We start from the raw sequence: 25258 nt of genomic DNA, 5'->3' as shown, positions 1-25258 counted from the left end.
CTATTTAAAGATATCACACTATTACTGTAAAATTAGCGGTATTTTAATTTCGCCGGGCCGAAGACTCTTAATGTTAAAAAACTATTCTTAAAATACAAGTTGAATCAATAGTCCAAGAATGTTCCGGAAACATTTTCAACGAACTTAAAAAGGTCGTTACTGACTTCTCTATGTCTCTGCGTGTGTGTCTGTTTGTCTGTCCGTCTGTCTGTTATTTGCGATTTTTTTTTTTTAATTTTGAGCCCTTCATTTGATAGAGCATCAAAAACTATCTAAGAAAGTGATGGAATTTTTCGCGTCACTCTTACCGTTCCCGAGATATTGGCCAAAAAATGGCCGATTTCCGGAGATTTAAGAAGCCATATATCGGGCTACTTGTATAAGCCCACTTTTATTTATTTATTTATTTATTTTTAATGATTCAATGACAACAATATAAAAATTCCAGAAAGCAGATGATATGAAAAATGTCAAAATACGAATTTTTCGAGAAGTAGACTACTTAAAAACTTATAATGTTTACAACCCATTAGCGTGATTATGTCAGTTTTTGCTTGGGAAGGGACACGAAAGCAAGGAATAGGCGCAAGACTGAAGCACAAGTTGAGTCTCATTCTTCAACTATACTATTGACCAAAATGTATTCATATGGTAGAGAATTTCGAGGAATGATCGACACTTATGTTGTAAATTACAATTCCAGATTTTAGGTTTATGAGAAGAAAAATCTAGAAACTGTTATTAGTTTGTTTAATAGCGGTTCATAGATTATCTGGCTTCCTTTTAAATTCTTAATATTCTTTATTATATTTTATTTATTCAATAAAATTTTAAAAATTATGAAAAATGTAGTGAAGGAGCAAAGTTACTTCTATAACACAGTTAAAAACGTAAAATTGCACATAACAGATGCTTCAAATCTTTCCCAAAATGCACATTGTGTTCTGTGTCTAATATAAAGAATATTCAAAGGTATGTCGTAATGTTTTAATATTTTATTTTTGTTTTGAAGTAAGTCTTATAAGGTACAGCGATATTAAAGAATGAAAAGTGGCTTAATTTAGGATTAGGAATCGATAGATTTGACTTAAAATAAACAAAAAATATGGGCTCTACCTTGGATCAAACTTGGAATCGGTTGCCCCACTACAGGTTTAGTCATCAAATCTCATTCCTCTTACCGTATTTGATGGCGATACTTACGATATAGTTTAGAAACTACTTACGTTCTAAATATAATTTTTGTCCGTTACTGGTAGACACTATTTAGGATAATTTCAGTTTTAGTGAACTTTGAATATCATAAACAAAGCTTCTGAATTTTCAGTTTCACAATAATCACAATTTGAGTGTTTTCTTCTAAAGAAGTATCAAGGAAAATACCGTGTAATAATTATAATGTAATATAAAACGTTATCTTTATCACTATTAACATAACATATAATCTTAAATTTTACCAAATCAACTTTTTCCTTCGAAATTTACTATAATCTACGCATCTATCCCATTTGCAATAATTAAAATACGTGGAAATAGATTGCAAGACTACCGAAAAATATACAGTAACTATTGTGAATAAAGAGTTTTTTTTTTTTTTAAGTTATGGTCAGTCTAAATTGACACGGTAGTTAAAGATCAAAGTGTAGGAAAAAATCTCTGCTGAAATAACAGTACGCAACGTACCTAAATTTTACAGAAATAGGCCATCTTCCTAAGTTGCGACCAAAACCATTATAGAGTATGGGGTCAATCACTCACGGCCATCTCCATAGACATGTCAATCATGGGTTCAGAACAGATCTGGACCTAGTAAGGTTTTTTCTTTCTTTCTTTTTCTTTTTTTCTTTTCTTTCTTTTTTTGGCAAGGACAGACGTAACAAAGAGTAAGTTATGTGCTATAATTTTCTTTCAGTAAATGAAAACGAAATGGAACTTAGATTTTGACGAATTTTCAGGAAAAAGAAATCACTAATTCACATCACTATGTATTCACAATAAAGTCACGATCACGGTTATTTTTTAGGTTTTATTTTGAGTATCGGGTAGTGGCCCTTGACTCGATGAGTTTTTTTTTTTTAATATATGGATTGGAATGATTGACGGGTAATTTGATTCCATCTTTTGTTCTGTACCACTGATGTCTGAGCCAACAACTGCCGCTGGTCAGTACAATAAAGTTTGATAAAATCAATTAAAAACAATTTCTCTAAGCAATCCGAAAGCGAGTATACAAATATTCTTAGGTAGTACGGTAGTAGAGACGATAAGCGATTTTGCATCGAGTATATTTTAATAGCATGAATTTTTCTACATTAATCTATTTCTTGTTTAGGTCTATTTGTTCTTATTTATTAAAATCATTCCTTTACTCTTTGAACTAATTACTATAATTTATATATATATATATATATATATATATATATATATATATATATATATATATATATATATATATATATATATATATATATATAATTTCAAAACTTTGAATGCGTTTAGAGTCCAAACATTCATGGTAGACTGTTTACTATAAGCGTGTTCTCTATCACTGCAGTCTTACAGAGCACACTGGAATAATGGTAGTTGGTTTTCGTTTTCATCGCAGCCAATATTAACCCCGTCTCTGAAAAAAAAAAAAAAAAAATCTGTAAGAGGGTTCTCTTCCCTAGCTTGCTGAATAGATAGACAGAATTGTGTAAATTTTAGCATGCGCCTCTCCCGCTCCCTTCCCCTCCCCAAGTCCTTGTATAGCTTGAAATCAGGAACAAATTTAAGTCACTCCCAACCCTGTGTGTATATATATATGAATCGTTTCTCTCCCCCCCTACAAATTCGCGTTCTTCGTCCACCCTTAATCTGAATCCTCTGTTGTTTTACATCACGTTTTGCAGCCGATATGAGGCGTGAGGGATGCTGGGAAGAGAGTAAAATTGAACATGGAAATGTAAGATTCCGTGGGAAATAGGGATTTTAAAAAAACAACAATTTATTAGAATGTACTGTGCTTTGGTTTTTGTATATACATACATATAAAATTTGAATCTGAAAGACTTCAATGTTTTGAAAATAGAAAGAGTAAAATACCTAGTACATATTTAGGAGGCATTCACATTTTCCCCTTTGAAAACTGGAAAAAAGAATTATATATATTACAGGAGAGGAGGAATTATTATCTTGAAAGCTATACTTCTTATTTATTTACTACGGTAACGGAAGAGTGAAAATACAAAATATTGACCAAACTGATTTTAATACACCGTATTCCCTCTAATATAAGTGCCTCTGAAAAATGTGTGTTAGTTTGAGAATGTTTATTATTCGTATCTAAAATTTCTATAAGGCCGTTTATAGAAAATTGAAGATCATCATTGGCTGCTAAACCGTTATTCGGGATATGTACATCTACAGTTTAAATTAAAAAAAAAATCTATTGGTATTTTTACTACTTGTTCTAAACAACTCAGTAACGTTATTTTTTTTTCTTACGATAGGTAGGCCTATATATTGATAAGTAGTGCTGAAAGTTATTTCGTTTCGTCTCCAGAAGTTCAAATGAGAACACATAGTTTAGACAAACAAAGCACTAATAGCAATTATTCACATACGAAAGAAGTTACTACGTCGACTATCAGTTTGATTGTGAAATCTCATAAAATTTTTATAAGTGGTAAGTCTAAAGAAAACAAATCTAATAGGCGTGAAAATACATTTCTTTTCTTTCGTTTTTTTTTTTTTTTAATCCATGAATGAAAAATGATTTTATAATAGGAAGAGCCTTTCAAGTTTTTGAAATGGAATTGTTAAGATTATTCTTTCTCTTTATTTTCTTTACCACATTTTTATTATTAAAATCAAAAATCAGCTTACCGTAAAATAATATCTATGTATTTAACTTTTTTTCTTGCATAATTACAGATTACTAACAGAAAACCTTTTCAATTAGAATCCACTGAAAGCAAGATATATCCAGAAAAATCCCGAAACAACATAACTTCTTTTTCTTCTTTTTCTCGAAGGCATGTGTATTGAACCATAACTGTTTCTGCCTTTAATAGAAATGAAATCCTTGAGTCTTACGTCCCACGTTTATGCCGGATAGGCAAGAGGATGCGGTGATTATCAGAAATGAATGAAATGGCGGAATGCAGAAAGTGTGAGGAAACGGGAGAACCCCGAGAAAACCCATGCACATGGTGTTTGTCCACCATCAAGTTCACTTGGCGTGAACTTGGATCGAACCAGGGACCCCATGCACCAGAGGTGAACGCTCTACTACTTAGACACCGCGGCCTAATGATTTAAAAAAAAAAAAAAAGATATTGGTATTTTGATCACGAGATGCGAGGAGAAGGCAACGAAAGGAATACTGTCCTAAAGAGAGGTAATCTCAAACGCTACAACTCGGCGTAATCAACCGGGTAAAAAGCACACAAATGAGAATGTTTGTTACAATATGGTCATTCCTTATATCAAAACAATAAGCTATTCAATAAGTTGATTTTTACAATGCTTTTTTTAGGTTACTTTCCTGTTGGCTAGAGACAAATCTTACAACTTCTATTTCACACTCTTCTATTTCAACTAGAGCTCTGAAACTTTATACAGAAATGTAAACGGTATAATTACAATTCAAGATTTTCACATAGACTAATCTTTATTGTAGCTTATCGTTTTACTGTAAATTAATAAAGTTAGTTATATCGAAATAATAATCATCGCGTGCCTATTGCTTATACAACCCAACACTCACGAAAGTTTGGTTGGTTGCAGACGACTAGACGTTCAGTTGACTACACAATAACATGTTTGAGCGTTTACTTTTTTACATCAAACCATTTAGGTGAAATTAATGTTGAAAATAGTATAAATTTAGCCGTAAAACTACCAATAGAAATTTATTTTTTTAAAAAACAAATAACGTTTAAAATGTAACATCAGCCCTTATAAACACATCAGTATTCTTTAGAAACGAAAAAAGTGGACGTCTTAAAACAATCCAAGCCTATCACTGGCTACTGAATAACTAATTTGACAAATTAAATGCAAGTCAGGCTTATAGGATACACTTGTCCTCTGCATCCAAATGCTGTGTTTACACTCATTTCCAATGGAATGATCGGCTGTGTATTTCGTAACTTCTTTGTTTGTGCACTTTGTTATATTAGTTTATTAGCCAGCGATTCGAAGTTATCTTACTGAAGAATTTCAACAATGTAGAGTCGTGCAGAAAGTGAAAAACGTTTTGGCATGGTTAAATAAAAATAAAAGATATCAGAACAAAACTTTATTTACAAAGCCACAGGACCTTATTCTACTTTTCTATGTAATCTTCATAGTTGTCAAGACACTTGTAACGTAGGACCATTTTTTTTTATGCCGGTGTTATACCCATCTGCCGTCAAAGATTTGAGCCAGACCGTCATTGCTTTCTTGAGTCCCTTATCGTTTGCGAACTGTTTTCCACCCAAATATTCCTTAAGTTTCGTGAATAAGTGAAAATCATTTGGTGCCAAGTCAGATTCTTTAGTACTTCGTGGCTTCCCACTCTGATCTTCATCATGTACGCTGGTTTTTCCTTGATTAAACATAATGCACCATTTCCTCACTGATGACTTGTTCATTGAGATACTACCTGTTCATTGAGATATCTCTCCAACTGTAGAAATTCGAAATTCGTGAGCATAATTAATTATATAACATACAACGAATATATTACTGCTGTAAAATTGTCTCGAAATGAATAGCTCTATTCTTATAATGAAATAATAGCTCTACTTTTATTAAAGTTTAGTTAGATTAACAACTAATTTTCGCTAATTAATGGACAATAAACAATATCTTGGATATCTATCAGTGTATTGCACATTTTGCGTTCAACTTTTAATGTGTACACTGAAAGATTTTTCAATAGAATGCTTAACAAATCATAAGGTCAATTATTGTTTATTTTAATTTTAACCTTTCCTCATGTTAGGTTCATTGTAGTTTAATAAGGACGCTGTGACAGCATATCAGTCAGTGATTCATTGTAGTTTTACGGGATAAAGTAAATAAACTGGATAAACTTGTGTGTACGAGATAAAGTAAATAAATTTGTGGCTAGAACCTTTGCCATTCATATTGTCAAAGAAAGAAGTGAGGAAAGAACTCACTAACACTTTTATTTACAGCAACATCAGGACATATGATTGGTGTAATAGGACACTCGAAACTGATTTAATTCAGATCATAGAACTGAACCGAGAACATATGAATTAAAATTCTATTATGTTATTACCTATACTTCCACCACTGGTTTATGCTAAATAATAGGCCTATTTATAATTTTAATTATATAGCCTATGCATTTTTTTTTTATATTCCTGACGCTATGGGTGTTTAATTGATTAAACATTTTTCATAGTGTCTTGTCCTTTGAGATGATCCTACATCGTATGCAATGTGACAAACAAGGGGCCCATGCAAGTTGCAGTAGTTAAGGATATCAAATAATATTAAGATTAGAAAATTTATTTGCATAGGAATATTTATTTATACGTGCTTTTATTAAGTATGTCCATAACTTGTGTTATAGACTAAAAATGACAACCTATTTTATTATTTCTATGCTTGTTCTTTGTAGGAAAAAGTTTCTCCCTCACCATCATGGTCAGCACGACTCCCTTCCAAATAGCCACTTACACCAAAGCTATTAAGGTGACTGTAGATGGACCACGAGAGCCTCGAACCAAGTCAAGTAAGTACATTAATTTTAATCTTATTCAAGTCTTTGGTTAGCAACGTGTAAACTATATAATTCAATGTTTTAAAATTGAATTCTTCAAAAAATTAACCTGACTTTTAGATCGTTTCCTCTGTTTTTTATAATTTAGTTGGAATTTTGGCTATTCGAACGTAGAGAGAGAGAGAGAGAGAGAATTTAATATTCTGTCCGGTTGCCCTCACTGTTCTTGTGCCTAACACATGTGCCTTTGGTGTGCGCATGATCCTGGATTCGATTCCTGGTGGGAGAGCATAAAAACAATTGGAATGCATTACGGTGATTTGGACTGTACCTCAAACTGAGGTCCATATCTCTTATAGCGACGGTGCTTAAAAGAAACGCTAAACAAACAAATTTTGTTTGCTTTTGTATTGTCCGAACAACATTTGCTTAGAAGCTTTGTTGCTTTAAAGAAGGGCCATTTCTCACGCTCTGAATTTCTCAGATACAATAAGCGCACAGTAATTGAACCAGAATAGGTCACGCAAATTATTATAGAAAAGCGCCCTTCTTTAGAGGTTAAAAATACTGCAGGGGCTCATGTGTAGAGTGATTATTTATAATGATTTCGATTAAAAAAAAAAAAAACTTATTTTACCATGCTGTAGCCAACGTAGGATTATCTATACCCGGTGACATGGCGCAAATTTAATGATGATACAACGTATTTAAACTCTCTACACTATAGTATTGAAGTTGGCTCTCCACTGCCAAGCGATGTCAAAAATATTAACCTCTCAATGAGGAGTCGAACTTAGTTTCTTGTATTATAGAGTTTTGCATTACCATATTAACATGCAAAATAGGAAATTAATAATTCTCTCTCACTATTTTTTTTTCATCATCCTTCATTTGATTCTTACTTGAAAAGACCAATCACAAGAAGGGTATTTATCTTATGTAATCTACAGAACGCATACAATCTTGGCCAAACTCCGTATAGAGGTAAATCTTAACTTACTTACTAAATACGTGAAAGTTTTTCGTGTGCAACTTTTTTTTCCGTCATCAAAGTTGGGTAAAATTTCCAAAGAAAGAAAAGACAAACTTAATTCTACTCAGAACAAAAATTACGGGAAAAATACGATTGAACAAACTTTCCAACCGTTAATTTAAGGTTAAAAGTTCTTCTGCAACCACGAAAGTCAGTAAATTTATTAGTAAATTTCTTAGCAAATAAATCAATATAATGTTTATTATTATTATTTAGTTTAGAAATTGGTCTATCTTTCCATACGGGTATTAGCCTCCATTTTTCTCTTTGGTTGTTGAAGTCAAGAAGCCGGTATCATACAAGTATCTGCGGTGAAGGGAAGGGGGCAAATATAAGCTATAGAAAGCTCAACGATATTTGTAAAAAAAGAAGAAGAAGAAAAAGAAGAAACTTGTCTCAACAGCTTTTATTATTAATATCAGTAGTATCATACTAGTAATAATAGTAATAGTATTTTTTCTACTGGACAACGTGTTATATTCGTTGCTGCTAATAGTACTGAACTCATTATGGCGAAACCCGTGTGGTGTAACCAGATCTTGTTCGCTCAAGATTCAAAATACACAAATACGCATGCGTGTGAAAAAGAGGCCCCCTTCTGTGAAGCATACTTATATCTTTCCCACTAGCACACCAATAAAACCCCACTCCATTGCATTCAATTCTCGCACCACTACCTTCTCTCTCTCTCTCTACTCCTGTTGATATGGAATAACAAAGCCCACGTTGGTTTTACCATACCTCACCTCGGTCTGTGAATGGTTGAAGACGCTCTTGAGCCGAACGAGTGATACTTGTAATTGACTTTTGAGACGCATAGATTAGAGAGAGATGGTCACCACGGGACATAATGTGCTTCTTTTCTGTTTGGATATTCTTTAGCGTTATTTATTTTATCCGTTGGTTACCTGGAAGGACTGGTTCTCTTTACTTAGCGTTAGTTATATAATATGTATATGTGTGTGCAGCCATCCAGCTATCTTTTGGCTTCACCATAAGATATGATATCCTGTATCAATGAAGTTATTAAAAGGGAAAAAGAGGAGTGAGGGAAGGAGAGATGTTATAAGTATGCCATTTTACATAAAGGAATATATATATATATATTTTTTAACCTGCACTCATATACATACATACAGATTTCGGACATGTAATTCGCTTTTAAGAAGGACTACTACAATATTCTTAACCTTCTTTCGTGTTTGATATTGAGTATTGTACTGCACAGAGCAGGAACGTGAACGTTACAGAAGAGATATTAAAGAAAAAAATCTGAAAGCGTTCGAGATGTGAATATGGAGGAGAAACAAAACTTTAGATTGGGTAGAACGGAAAATAAATTAGAAATTTAGAAAAAGGTTTTGGAAGTGAGAAACAACAGAAATAGTTAAAAGAGGAAAAGGAATTGTTTAGAGCAATATTATTGGAATTGTGAGGGGAAATTAGGAAGAGATTCCTCTCTAAAGATGGTATATTCCCGTAAGATGAATGAAAATTTCCGTAGGGAAGGATGTGCGCAATGCAAGATATAAATATGATTTTACGTGTTAATGTTCTAAAAATTACGTAATCCATGAATTTGAATATAAATATCTTTTTTGTGATATAAAGAAATTGTTTTACTAGGAATGTGATATAAGGTAATAAAGAGGGAGATAAGAACATGATCCCCGTTGATAAGCGAAAAAAACGCATTACAGCAAGAGATTAATGATTAACAAAAGTTTCTCAATTTTCAGTAATCTGCCAGTAACAGAAAATACTTGTGATAATAATGCCTTTGCGATGTGAAGACTAAATACCAATACATCCACAGTGACGTAAATATGGGAGCAAACGGGGCTGCATGCTCTGGGTGCAGGGGCGGATCCAGGGGGGTGATCGCTTCCCCCAGAAGAGGAAACTTTCTTTTTTATGTATAGGGGTATATAAATAAAACCAATCCCAGAGTTTGAAGTTCTTAAAAGTAGCTCTAAGTAGCAGTATGACAACCCACCGCCCCCTCCAGAAGTCGGTCCTGGATCCGCCTCTGCCCGGGTGCCGGATTGGGAGAGCACAAAATTGGGCAGATATTTGGGGGAGCGTTTTGGTTTGGTTGGTCAGGGGGCGCTAAGGCGAGTTCTTGTCCCGAACGACAACTAGCGTAATTGCGTCGCTGTTCCTCCAACTCCAATTGAAATTCTGAATGTTGAATATCAATTCTGATAACTTCAATTGACATTTTGAAACAAACATCAGTTCCCCCAACTCCAATTGGCATTCTGATTGAATATTCTTCGTCTTTGTAAGGAGTACTCTTTTAAATTCGTGAATATCGATATCATCTAGTGTTTATCAACATGAATTGTAGAATTAATGGAGTTCCATACATAGCTGTTGCTTATAGGATGTATGTAACGATCAGTATCGTTAGTAAAGTCAACGAAGTAGAAGGTAGACTCGTAATCAGGAAATAAACTGGTGTGTACAAGGAACTGTATTCAGATTAGGGTAGAGAAGCCATGAGAGATTGTTGCCAAGAGACTCAAGTACCTGCCTGCAAATCTACCCTTTTCTCTTATCAGTCTAGTTAATTAAGCACGTTCTTTTCTTCCCGAAATCCTCTTCAATATTCGCAAGAAAATACTAAATCAATAGTTTGCTCATATCCATTAGTAACATTTTTGGGTCTAATCTCGATCATCTTCATTTGGAAATTTTCGATTTAAATTTCACTAAATTAGAATGGTGTAGAAAAAAAAAAACACTTCGTATGGAAATACCGGAGATAGTATAGACTGAGGTAGTAGTAATCCTTAAACGTAAACTTTTATATACCTACATGAAATATTCCTAAAAACATGCAAGTGATAGGCATGTCAGAACACAGCAGCAAAGTATCATAATATCTACCTCAGTTTCAGCCGGGCTGGGGATAGCCTGCTCTGTCTGTAAACTAGTGCTGTTCAAATAATTCGAATATTAGTTTTTGAATAATTATTCAAACATTTTTCTGCTATCCGATTGGTTGATTTGGAGCACCATGGACAGGTTAGCATATGGGATCTGAACTACATGAACTGCTGGGAAACACCGCGGAGGGCATACACGCTAACTATATAGCCATGAGGGAGTTTCGAATACCCTACTATTCGTTTCGAATATTGAAATAATTATACGTTACACTTATAATCTCATTATATGCGTTCTTGGGAAATATATGGTGATGGCTTTCTGTTACCTTTCATTAGAAATGTATACTCTTTGAATGATACTCTAAAGATTTTCGCAGTTGCTCATTGCTACTGCAGGCAAGGACGTACACAGGATGGGAGTCGTGGGAGTTCAGATCCCCCAAAATCTCAAATTTTCTATAAATTAAGTCTAATTTTAGGGCTAATTTTACAAGTTTTTAATATAATTTATGCTCATATTAAATTTGAATACCCCTCCGAAATAAATTCATGTCTACGTCCATGATGACAAAACAACTGAATAATAATATGAATTTTCTGCTTTCAGTCGACATTCGAAAGCAGGAAAACCGGCTTCGTGGGTATGGTTTTGGTTTGTTAGTTTTGTTTTCGCGAATTCTGTCCAGGAATTGGAAATTTAAAATGTATAAAACGATAATCATGGCTGTTGTGCTGTGTGGTTGCAAAACATGATCGCTTACTCTGAAGGAAAAAAGGCAGATTGAAAGTATTTGAGAATAGAATTCTGAGACGAATATTTGGACCAGGAGCGTCATTTCAGATTTTGCTTGGGGGGGCAAGACCCCTTGATATAAGTAAAATTTCGCATTTTTCTCTGATTTACTACTATTCTATTGACAAAATCTATATACATCTCAAACTCAGGGGGGGGGGGCAATGCAAATGCAAATGGTCATGTAGCAATAACGTGAGAAAATAGGAATGCTTTCAAAGTTTTAACTGGAAATCCAATCGGAGAACGACTACTAGGAAGATCTAGTTGCAGATGGGAGGACAATATTAAGATGGGTCTCGCATAAATAGGAATACAAAGTAGAAACTGAATCCAGTTGGCTAAGGTCAGAAGTCAATGGAGAGCTTTTGTGAACGCGATATTGAACCTCCGGGTTCCATAGCTATAGAGTTGATTAATGAGTACATCTCTGACTGCAGGAACGCCTATATCTTTCCTGTAGATCGGGCTCCTCACTATGAGAACGCTTTACAGACCAGAGAAATGACAGAAGAAAAGGAAGGGTATCTAAAGACTATTTCGAAAAAGAGAGAAGAGATCATGATTGGACTGGTATAAGACCTGGAGGAATCATGCTATTAGTTATATAGGAAATGGCAGAATCGAAGAAAAGATACAGAGGTAAGCCGCAATTGAAGTATGGCAATCAAATAAAACAACATGTAGTGAAGAAAAAGTGCATGGAATGAAGTGTCTGGCTTAAGATTGGGAAGAGTACAAAGTTGCGACAAACTAAGCAAAAGATTAATTACTTTTTTCGAATAGATTTTCATTTTAGTAGTATATTCGAAAGATCTATTATTCGAGTAATGAATTACTCTAATTTTATCAGCAATAGGCCTACTACTCTAAACCCATCAAATATGCTCTGTATGGAACAAATGAAGGAAAGATTGAAGCAAAAACTGATTCATATAAAAGAGGAACCATATTCATCCAGATGAGAACAGTGAAGAAGGGGGTTCGAGGAGGGTCTGGATTTGTTACACATTTTGTGCGGCTTTCTCTTTCATTTCTGTTCCGACTGTCATTAATAGTAGAGAGTTTTACAGTCGAGCATGGAACTCGATATAAGGGAACGGGGTCCAATCTCTCTGCCGGCGTTTATGTACAGCCTCCTCCAACATAAACAGACAGCGTTTTTATTGGGGACTCTTGTCTCTTCTTCTCTCGTGGACCAAGAATGAAAGAAAAGACGCCGACAGACCCGATTTTTTTTTTTTATTTTAAAATCTCCCACAAAGGTTTATAAATACTCTGCCAGTTACAACAGAGATATTTTCGTTGACTTCAAAGCCACAAAAGTCTTCATGTATCATGAGATGTATACTTAAACATATACATACATTTGTACTTTACTCAAAAATAAACAACATATCAATTATGTGTGTACTTTTTTTTTCGTTTATTCGTTTTCAAAAGTTCATACTATAATTTTCTCATTACCTTTCGAAAGTTCAACAGCTTTTATCGTCTAATGTTATTCTAGTTTGAAAGGCTTTCACTTCAGAACACCGACGTCTTAGCTAAATATTTCACTTTCACTGTGTCCTATCAGTCTCTTTAGTTGTCAGTGTGTGTTTATTACACACAGAACGTAGAAGGGTAATACTGGGCTAATCTGTTCTTAAAGTGGTTACAGTTCTCTCCTTTGGTGACGGAGACGTCGCTTTTCTTCAAAGTGAGTACATCCGCTCTGAATAGTCCATACTCAATTAGTGCTGCCAGTCAACATATGAAGAAGAAAATTTGTTTCAGTTGAGTGATTCCCTTCTTTACTACTGTAGTGGCTAGGGCACTTGCCTTTGGTACCAGGGGTCCCGGAATCGTTTCCGGCAGTAGACACTCGATCCTACTTTAAACTGTAGGTTTGGTCCTCGTACACCTTCGCTGTTGCGAGTCGTAGCGTCCATGGAGACTGTGGAACTAATGAGTAAACAGAATAATACATTAAAATAAATAATGTAATATTGATTTAACGTACAGAATATTATGAATAATGATTAAGAATAGAGTTTCCTCTAAAGAAAAAAAAACACACTACAACATTGTTGCTGGCAAAGGATGTAACTACCAATCAATCAATCAAGAATTCATGCACCTTAGTACCAATCCTTCTAGGAAACAAACTGATAAAACTTCTGTATTAGTAGCATTTAACGGGCAGAACATTATCCAAAGATGAGTCATATGCGTATATTATTAGATCTTATTGAGCTGAAGAAAAAAATGATAGGCCTAAGCATGAATGTCAAATGTCATGTACAATTTTCGAGAAAATGGAGATAAACCAATTAATTTGTAAACCTAAAAATTGATGCTGTACTAAGAACCATACCACTTATTGAGGTGAAACTAAGACTGAAATATCCCCTCATTATATTCTGTTTAAATAAAATCACACACACACACACACACACACACACACACACACACACACACACACATATATATATATATATATATATATATATATATATATATATATATCGTTAAATTCCTATGCGTAGTTTTCCTCTCACATTGTCATTCCACCAATTCTGTTATAATAATTCTTTCACTAATTTACCTGTTTCCTTTAGTGAATAGGATAAAATGTGTGGAACGCAGAACTAAAAACTTTCATTTCAAGATTTTAAGAATTCCAAAAGTTATATATTCTCTATATGTAAGAGAATTACAACCTTTCTCTTATATAAGTAGTCTCCCAATCTGGCTCCTGCCCTTTGTTTTTGGACTTAAACACGGTAAAATGTAAATCAAAACAGAAAAAGAGAATATGAAGAAAAATGTTCCCATAGATAAAGGAAGTTGTTACCAGACAGACAGATACGTGCACGTTTCTTTCTTTTTATTTTTTGTTTTGAATGTATGTGTGTGTGTGTGTGTGTGTGTGTGTTACTTTTACCGTGCAAAGACCACATAAAAAATGCATCCCGTGCACATGGTATGGAAGTGTGCAAAGGAAGGTGTGTGGTGGTATATAATCTTTGCGTGCGTGTGTGTGTGTGTGTGTGCGCGAACAGAGAAAATATGACAGAAGGTTTTCTTGGCGGAACGAAAGGTTGGGATCACCACACGTTGTTTGCTGAAGTTTGGGTAAGTTTGTGTATATCTGTCGAAGGAAAAGAAAGAGAGAGAGAGAGTATGTGTGTGGGAGATAGAAAGAGAAAGAGAGATTGAACTTTAGAGGCAGGCTGTGCTGGTGCTTGCAGGGGGGTTGCCGAGATGGTGTTTATTCTCCAAGGGTTTTAGGAGCTCTAGAGCGAGCCAACTTCAAAGGCGGTGCCGCCGACAATTAAAGGAGTTTTATTGGAGGTTTTTCGGGTCTTCGTCAGCCAGAACAAGTCGGGATTTACACCAGCTAACACCAATAATAGCATTTTCTAAACAATGCTGGCCCTATGTTTCGTTAACTTATTTTTGTTGTTGATATAAGCAAATCACATAAGCAAGGTATAAAATGTTTGTATGTTAGTATATGTGTGATTTAGTCCTACATTATAGATGTCAAAAGTCATTTGCTTGACAGCTATACTATCTACCTACACACATATACGTTGGGTATATATATGCACATATTATCTGTCCTCTTCATGTAATATTCTATTTACTATAATAAGTATTTCAGCATTTTTATTTATATATTGACGACTGGGGATTCTGCTTCATACCAGTAATATAAGGAAATATAATACCTAATAATTCATTAAAAATAGTTATAATAACATGTTTGGTCTACTTCTCATATTATATTCTAATTAAAACACACAATACTATTTAATACTTTTAAAATCATTTTATCCATTTTATACATTTGTACTGTCCTTTAATTTATCATAATTTCCATGAAATTCACATGTATTAGTCTGTAATAAAAACACTTACCTAAATTTTAATCTGTTTTCAAAACACAATATTCTTCAGCAAGAAATACACATAGGTATATCAGTACCAACTTCTTCTTCTAGCATTACCAACCAAAAAAAAAAAATATATTTATGGCATTCCCAGACTATGTACAGGACTTTTCAATCTACTCAATAATACCAACTACAAATGAATGGTTAATTACTAAAATAACGACAAAGTAATAGAAAACGAAAATACCCCTCGAAGACTTTTCACATCAGAAGTACCATATACCATATTAGCTCTTAAAATCATCTAATTTAGCTACATCATTTAGATAATTCGCATGGTAACTCAGCATGTAAATGTGGCATCTATACGCTCAGGAAATGCATTTAAGGTGACACCTATAATTGAAGTGATATAATATATAAAATTGCACAACACTCTGCGTAAGTTATCAATTTACATAGAGCAGCTTGTATGTGGTATGACTGGACCATATCCCTAGAAATTTCACTAAGTACTTTTTCGCTTTATCACAACTTCAAAAATCATTTTTTTTAAAAAAAAAAAGTAAAAATGCTGAGCATAATTAAGTTGTTCTTTATTTTTAGACCCTTTTAGATTTAGTAATAATAGTAATAATAATAAAAGTAGTATCCCCAACTTGTAGCCAAAGTAAGATTCTCACTTATCATGGAATAATTTTATCGTAAATAAATCAACTATTAATGTATAACTGTAACGAAAGAGCCTATATCAGCGATGTTTTTAGAATATAATGAAATGAAATTTGCAATTTTACGTCCCACACTTTGGCCATGTGATCTAAGGCAGACAGAAGATTAAGGAATGATCATGAAAGAGTTGGTGGAATACGAAATGAAGAGGAAACCGGAGAACCCCGAGAAAACTCATTGATACGATGCTGTATCCTACAACGCACATGATCGAGCATCGAATCAGAGATTCCCTTGCATCAGAGGTGATGTTTTTAGAGTAACGTAGAGAATTGCCTACTATATGAAACCGGAATCTGAATCCAAAAATTAACATGACATTAGCATATTTGAGAAAAAAGAAGTCACGGATATACTGGTAGGACGAAAATAGTTAAAAAATTGAAGCTCTGGTGATTGTGTCAATTGTTAACAAAGAAGAAAGAAAAATGAAGTATAGTATTGTAGTGTAAAGGGAAGAAACGCAGGTATAATGAAAATTCTACGAACTACCATTAGGTATTTAAAATGTGAATAGGCTATAGGAAAGATTAGAACAGAAAACCAATAATGAAGCATTAGAATTAGCAGGGGAGGGGAAACGACAATATTTGAAGTAAATTATTTTTCGGTTAAGGAAAGCTGGCGTTTGACAGATAAGCTGCACTTAGAGATACTGTAAACAAAACGAAGAGAAATGTTATTCGCCAAACATTGCCATCACACTGTTTCTAGGTAACAAACGTCACTGATCGCACTATTGCTTGCACTTGAGAGTTGAGGTCCCCTGTCAAATATTCCAAGTAGGCCTAATGTCATTTTTGTTATTTGAAAATAAAACGATGCAAGCCATCCTGTGATATCATTACGATTATAAATTAATGACTTCTTAAATGTTCTTAATTTGTCGCCTGAGCTCTTGTCTATTATTGTAAAGCCTTTGGAACCGCGCCTCCAACATATCACTGTTCTGCACAACATTAGACGCCAACTTTCCCTAATCGCTCAATAGAAGTAAGAAAAGAAAAATGTTTTGGACAATGTTGGAGAAGACAGTGAATTTTGAAGAACGTAATAGAAGAAAAGTGGAAGGAGAACCAAGAATACTGAAGAAAGATTACAGTTAATCAGGATTGCCCACGACGAGAGACGAGACAGGAGAGAACTCTTCCAATAGGGGCAGACAGACACTCCTTCCGAGACGAGACATAACTTATGGGTGATCTTTTCGGAACGAGATGGCCTCAACTTTTGTCTACGATTGAATTGATGAATGGAAAAACAATACAAGTCCAAAATAAGCCATCATACTTAACATAAAAAAATATTGTTTAATATATAGAACAATGGATTCTTATGGAATGGTATAAGAGTTTTCAAAGTTATTAGGTAATATAAAAATTAGCTTCATGTGTAGTACAGCATATCATAATTTCCTTATTGAAATATTCATGAAGTGCTATTTTGGAGTTGTGCTGCTCTTCCACTCACCGATTGAATTAATGGATTCTATAATCCCTACGCAAAGATAAAAAAAAAAAAGAAAAAAAGAAAAGAAAAGAAAACTAAGAATTGTAACGCGTGGAAGCATAGTACATTCACTGATGAAAGAATATGTCGTACTCGGGCTATTGGTATCGACTGTTACAAGAAACATCTGGGTAGGTAGGAACTGTGCACTCAGTGTACGGGAAAAGATTCTCCATCATGCATGCATACACACGTATATAGACATACTTGTTTGGAGTAGAAGACAACCCTTTCTCGTGAAGATACTTGCGCAGTGGCCAGCCCAGTTACAAAACGAAAACAAAACAAACACGAGCAAAAGATAGAAGAAAAGGAAGAGAGAAAGGTTTAGAGGGAAAAGTATGGAAGTAGAAAGAGGGGGTTGCAAAAAGACGGTTTCCTCTTCTGAACTGGGTCCACTTCTCTAATTGCGTTGTCCTGCCGCCACAGAAGTTCGGTGGAAATGGCTACTTGGCGTTGCTATGGAGATTCCAAACAGAGGCAAGTAATTAGCAACAAACTCCATGAGAATAACTATAAGAGAGATTGATTTCAAAACTAGAGAGAATAAGAAGAATGAAAAAGGGAACTTCAGATAAAGCAAGAGGCAATTGGAAAAGACAAAATATTGCAATTAACAAAATTTTCTTTGAAAACACTTCCACTTTCTTTCCTGTTTATATCGATATCTGGGAGAAGGACGATTACAACTAATGGGCATTCTAAAATCCTACTCTAAGACAAAAAATGGTAAACTAAGACAGTAGTGCAAGAAAACATGAGTTTCGTTGATCAAGGAATAGCCTATGTCCTATTTGGGTTAGTATTATTGAGGATTTCATTCATTGAGGCTCAATGAGGCTCGTGCCTATTTACCATATTCGAATCGCGCTAGCCAAGGCCTGTCACTCACGAGTGTCATTGGAGCTCGTGCTTAGTCGGATTGAGGCTCTGGCTTGCTATGCACATATAACGCTTGTGCTTACACGTGTTCACGAGTTAGGGTATCTCTGTTACTCATGAAGTAAGTTTCGTAGTATGCAAACAATCGATTTATTCAGATTTCCACGTTACGTGCCCCTTCATGAAAAATGGGAAATAAGTGCGTATTAAGATTATTAAAAAAAAAAAAAGAAAAAAAGAAATCAATTCTAATGATGGTATTCACTAAATTCCATAAATCAATGTGACACTAAGAACACTACAATATATCATTATTAACATGTATATTTATGTCGCTCTTGAATTCGATTCAGAGCATATGTGGTTCTATTTTCACATTTATTTGTAAGTATCCTTCTGGCATAAAGAACCTGGCTGCTCCAAAGTTGCTTTAATTTCACTATCTTTTTAACTAGGACGATTTCCTACTGTTAAAATGAATTAACCTTCATTGATTTTTCTTTCAGTAAAAAAGTACAGCATTTACAATATAGCTAATTAAGTGTCTCATCATCTCCTTTCTCATGCCTCAAATTAATAACAGGGTGTTCCTTGTATTTTTGTTCGAGATAACAATCAAAGGAATATTTTACGAAAGCCCAAACTCCAATTTTGGTGGCACATAACGTAGGAACCAAAAACTTGCCTATTCCATATACGTACTAATATTCCACATTTACTCATAGTCTATCGGCATGCCAAACTTGGTTAAGGTATTGAATGAGATTTAGAGATCCTTTTCGTCATGATCTATCGGCGTGCTAATCTTGGTTAAGATTGAATGCGTTTTAAAGATCTTGTTTACTCATGGTCTATCGGCATGCCAAGTTTTGTCATGATTGGATGAGTTTCTAAAATTGTGTTTAGTGATGCTATATCTGCATGCCATGCTTGGTCAAGATTGAATATTTCAGAAATCTTGTTTAGTCATGGCCTATCGGCATGGCAATCTTGATCAAGATTGGATGAGCTTAAGAGATCTTGTTAAGTCATGGTCTATCGGCATGCTAAGCTTGATCAAGATTCGATGAATTTCAGAGGTTTTGTCTATCCATGGTCTATCGGCATACCAACTCTGGTCAAAATTGGGTGAATTTTAGAGGTATTGTTTAGTCATGGTTTATCGGCATGCTAAGCTTGGTCAAGATTGAATGAGCTTCAGAGATCTTTTTTAATCACGGATTATCACAAGCTGAGGTTGGTCAAGATTAGATTAGTTCCAGAGATCTTGTTTAATGATCTTGATCGGCTTGCAAAACTTGGTCAAGATTGGGCGAGTTTCAGAGATCATGTAAACTTTTTTTTTTTTTTTTTTTTTGCGAAAATTTGACTAAATTTGACTTGAATCGGAAGCCAAAGACCTGCACATTGTAATATTTCATATATGCACTAAGTTCATGAAGATCTAATGTGTCAACCAAGATCAATCAAGATCGAATGAGTATCATGAATTGCGTACGTTTACTATCCTTGCACTTGAAAAGAAAGAAAGAAAGAAAAATCAAATGGAGAAGAAAAAAGGAAGAATTTTTAGTTCGAGAACCGAAAGTAATTGAGGAAGAAAATCAACGCTTTAAGCTTGTACTTTATGTTTAATTTTGAAATGCTAACATTCATGCTGCGGAATCTGGAAAAGTAACTAACATGATATTAGACAAGTTAAAAAAAAAAAAGCAGTGGAGAATATAAAGATGAAAATAAAAGTAAAAAAGCCGAAGCCAATGGCGATGTAGAATGAAGTTATCTGTAACAAATACAGAGTTAAGAGGGTGTAAACATAAAACAAAAGCAAGGATAGGAATAACGAAAGAAGACATGTATGAAGAAGAAAAGTTCTCATTGTGTTGTTCTTTAAATAAAAAGTTAAGAGACAGAAAGTCATAAAATGTTTCACCTGGTATACTGTTCAATATGAGACGATGAAAAACCTTTTAAATTATGGGTGGGCAAAAAAGGTGAAAATAATTAGCTGGATCGAACCGAAAGCAATGAAGAGGTGTTATGAATAGTACAGACGAATTAATCACAATTTAAGAAAAATATTTGTGATTTTTGCCAATGAATAAATATTATTGTATATTAGTAATTACAGTGATTCAAATACAACTTGGAAAAAGAGAAAGGATATTGAATCAATTATTTTCTATTAAAAATGAAAAGGAATATATAATGTAGATTTGTCCATTACAGTCCTGAGATAAAGTAGTCCTTCATTCAGTTTGAGAATTCAAAGGTATCTCCAAAAGTAAGCCCAAAACGCAAGTGGACGTTATGCATTACATGTATCTATTAAGCAAGACTATGTATACACAACCTAAAAAAGGGATACGAAAGGGAGAAGAGAAGGAAATCCCTGCTAAAAGCGATAATTCTCTGTTACACATATCCATCGATGGATTTATTCGAGAGCACTGATAGCGTACCCATACACATACACATGAACTACTCTCTTTCTCTATATAGAGACATACATATACACTCCCACATACACAAACACACATCGTCTCTTTCCCTCTGTCTCTGTTGTATGTGCATATATTTTCACTTCGGATCGACTCGTGAAAAATTCATCGATGAAAATTGATTGGCCGGGGGTTGAGCCGGCCAACCTCAAAGAGAGGGCAAAATGGGAATCTATCATCAAACTGGCGGCCGGGGTTTTAACACACATCGTGTCAAGCAGACATGCATTTGACCTTCCGAAATTGAAACACACAAGGGTGTATGCGTAAGTATGTGTGTATAATATGTATATACCGTACGTATGAGTATGTGTGCTTTTTGGGGTTGAGGTTATAGGTTTTGATCAGTCACCGGTTCACACACTAATATCACATCTACAATCACATGATTCTGCATAATGCATACTCACTATGTGATTTACTTGAAAGGATTGAGCACTATGGTGTTGAAAGTGGTACTTGCAGGGAATATGTATTGCTATCACACTTTCATATCAGGAAAGTATGTAAGTTCATGAGACCCAAAGTGTAAGTTCAGCTATATTTAATTAAGAGTAAACAGGGTAAATGGTATAGAATACAACAAAATCAAGCTGTTTGTTATACATATATAATCTTTTAACCAATTGGTATCGAGTTCGGTTATCTGGCCTAACAATTGTGGAAGCTCGTAGGCAGTAATATACCTTAATTATTATGCAGTGTAGTATGTTAAATAGACAATTGTCATTCCCTTGATAATCAGAAACAGCTCTTTCCTTACAAAGCAATTTAGTATATTAAATAAATTCTATTGTTTTCAATACTACAGCGTGTACTTTATATTTAACATCATTGCAACGTTGCTTAGTTTTTACTTTTAAACTGTTCATGGTTTTCTTAATAATAATAATAATAATAATAATAATAATAATAATAATAATAATAATAATAATAATAATAATAATAATAATAATAATAATAATAATAATAATAATAATATAAAACTCAATACGTTTCCATCAACATAACTAACTACAAAATAATATTTGACTTGTGCAAACCTCAAAATAAAATTGGTTACTCTATCACATCCTTTGTTTCATATAGTGTCTGAGCAATTTTCAGTTCAGTACAACTTTAAATTTAGTGCCAGATCACCCTGAAAGGACCCGCAATATATTTAGGTTACAATAAATTATTTGATAATAACAATAATAATATACAGACAACTTTGTTTCTCTTCAGACGTTGAATGAATTAAGAGACTTTGTACAGAGTATGAAGTATAATGAATTTATATTGTGCAATTCTCAGCAGAAAAGTATTTAACACTCTAATAGTAAAAGAAAGAAAGTCTTTTTAATTTAAAATATGAGTTAAATTGACTTAGTGGAAGAAAAGAATTTGAGAAACCCAAATTATTTTTCTATCTCCCTCTTAACGATTACCCAGATACAAGCCTGTTACTCCATTTTTAAAAAAAAAAAATTCTTCTAGAATGTTCTGTTAGAATTATGCGAATAAAATAATAAACATTTTTAAAAATATGAAAATGGAAAATTTTGAATTTTTGTGGGATTGGTTTCCTTTTTTTTAAAGTTTCAAAACATAACTGAACTCCTAGAGATAATTTAAATAGGGGAAGGGGGTGAAATCTAATCTAATTCCTTATAATACAAACTGAATTGAAACAAGGTGACAAGACAGACAAAATTTAAAGATACTCAAACTAGTCGCAAATGAAAAAAAAATAGTATTCACAGGAAAGAAAATCAAATATTTGTTCACAAATAGAAAATAAAATAGGTTGAGTATTAATTTTAAAATAAAAAAAAATAATTTCTGAAAACCTATTTTCAAGAAATTATTTTAAAAATCAGATTTTTTTAGTATTACATAAATTCAATTTTCATAGACTGTAAATTATTGTACTGGTATCCCAATAACATACAAACTTCAAAACATAAGTACTTCATCCTTTACTATATAAAGTTTTATTTTGTGGATTTATCAGTTACCTTTGAGTTTTCGCTTGATCTTTTAGTGGAATATTTATTTATTTCTTTAAAGTAATATGAGTCTAATCTATTGATGTATTGTTTTAAAAATAATAGTAATAATAAAGTAGAATAAAGGTAACTTTTTACACAGAATAATTTTTGAGTTGTAATGAATGTTGGATACAGATACTTCCCTCAAGTTATCACAAAACATTTATAGGATCTTTATGTAAAAATTTGTACATATAATTTGGAAAAGTTGCTTTTGTGTGTTTCATTAAATAATTCAGCAACTGTTTAGTAATTTATCTCTAGTTTTACTGTTTGAAATTCTCTGGGTTAATTAATATTTTACAAGGAGAGTATTTATTTAAAATAGTCTGGTGTCTTAACTATGCACATTTTTAGTTTAATTTCTTATACTGTACTGCTCATTTCATTGAACTGTAGGTGAAGTGATGTAACGTAATGTTCTCAAAATATTTTAAAATAACAATAAATTTAAATTCTCCTTATTTTTTTCTGCTACGAATTACATTGTTTCAGTGAATAACAGCCGCCCATAGATATATCATTAGAACAGAAAATGACTAAGATAAGTAATTCTTGATTTTTTATTCTCTGATACATGTTATATCTCTTTCTTCCTTTTATATTAAAATATTGCATTGAAAAAACATGGTAACGGATCTTACAAAATTTCTTATCGAGAAAAATTGTAATTGAATAAACATTACGTTTAGATTTTAATAAGCAACAGGTAGCCTAAGCTACGAAACAATTAGAAAAAGAAAATAGTGTTATTTTGGAAGAAAAATACCTAGGGCCTAAAATATCTTCCTATTTTTAAATGTGATTTTGTAATTTAATGTAATATTTTTATTTTTACAAACTTGGTAAAAACATTGACACCTAGAAAAATATAAAATTTATTTTGATGTTGCTATTATTATTATTATTATTTCTAAGCCATTTGTATTTACTAATAGATAAAAATTAAAATTTTTGAGAGCTAATTAAAAAATACCTCACCTTAACACAAAACCTGTAAATAAGAGAATTTGCCGTAATATAAGATACGTAAAAAGAGATTATGGGTGATTTAAAAACAGAATTAATTTGTTCATAATATTAAAATTGTGACATTTAAGACGAATTATAGAATTATATTTCTTCCAACTACTTCTCTATTACATATTAATGTAATCATAATTCCACTTTGAACAGTTTAAAATGATAACAAGGCATTATTTATCAAATAAGTTATGTACAATGCACTTTCCTGAAACATGATACAAGTAATAGAATTTAAAATATTACATCGATAGCTTTGAAAAATGTTGAAAAGCTAACTGCAACGCATTAGTGTATTTTGAATAAGGATAGTCAATTATTACTATCAAAAGCTAGTGAATGGGTGTTTTACCAGGTTGTTCATTATTGATTCACCAATCACTATAATTAAGTAATTTGTGCAGTTAGATTAACTCTTACACCCGCTCAAATTACAGAGTAAAAATAACTTACTGAACTCCTTGATAAACAAGATATCTAGTTACAAGGTTTTACATATTCCACTGCATTTGCGAAATATGAGCTAAATTTATCCGAATAACCATTTCATCCGAAATGTATTTTGGAAAACATATGTTAGTTTTAATAATACAAGGATGTCAGGATTTTAAGTTACGCTTCCACTATAATTTCACAATATATTGCCAAGAAGTATAAAATAATATCATTCAATAGTAGTTTCACTTAAGCTGGAATGTTCTTGAAATATACTTTGTTCATATTGAGCAATTTTGTTAGTTTTACGAATGGTTCCACTACTCCTTGGTGTTTCGGCTCACAAAGGCCGACCAGAATAATTTTAGTTGGATAATGTGTATTCAGTACATGGACTCCTATCGTTATTAGTTATGACCTTCTAGAGAGTTCTAAACTTCGATGCATTATACTAAATCAATACAAATAACTTTCTCTCATACCGAGAATCGAATTCAGATGTATGCTGTTAGTCATGCAACAACATGAAAATATAGTTCAATTCCATTAACAGCAATTTATTGAATCGTGTGTTCAAATAATATATTCACACAATCAACACATTATTTTGTTGTTATTGTTGTTGAAAGTTAAGAAACCTTACAATAATATTAGTTCATATCTCAGTATTTTGTATTTTAAACGATTTCCATCAGTGGGAGTGTTCTTACATCAAATTAAAATATTTTAAATAATCATTCAGTGAAATAATAATTCTGAATTGTTTGATACCAAAAATTCACTACTTCCCCTTTCTTTTATTGTAAATTTGAACA

The 25258-nt window shown here is 33.1% G+C and overlaps 1 protein-coding gene across 2 annotated transcripts in view; it reads left to right on the top strand.

Annotated features, from left to right (window-relative positions):
• Positions 1–25258, top strand: part of LOC145662864 (uncharacterized) — a 48989-nt gene that overhangs the window by 10262 nt on the left and 13469 nt on the right. For both annotated transcript variants that reach the window (XM_081728805.1, XM_081728806.1), the window contains exon 2: positions 6623–6736. In XM_081728805.1, coding sequence (XP_081584931.1) covers positions 6623–6736 — 114 coding nt within the window. The remainder of the gene's footprint in view (positions 1–6622; positions 6737–25258) is intronic.

This window comes from Thermobia domestica, chromosome 10 (genome assembly GCF_964235325.1).
Source record: "Thermobia domestica chromosome 10, izTheDome1.hap1.1, whole genome shotgun sequence".
Taxonomy (NCBI): Eukaryota; Metazoa; Arthropoda; class Insecta; order Zygentoma; family Lepismatidae; genus Thermobia; species Thermobia domestica.
This window is presented reverse-complemented; position numbering and strand designations above follow the sequence as displayed.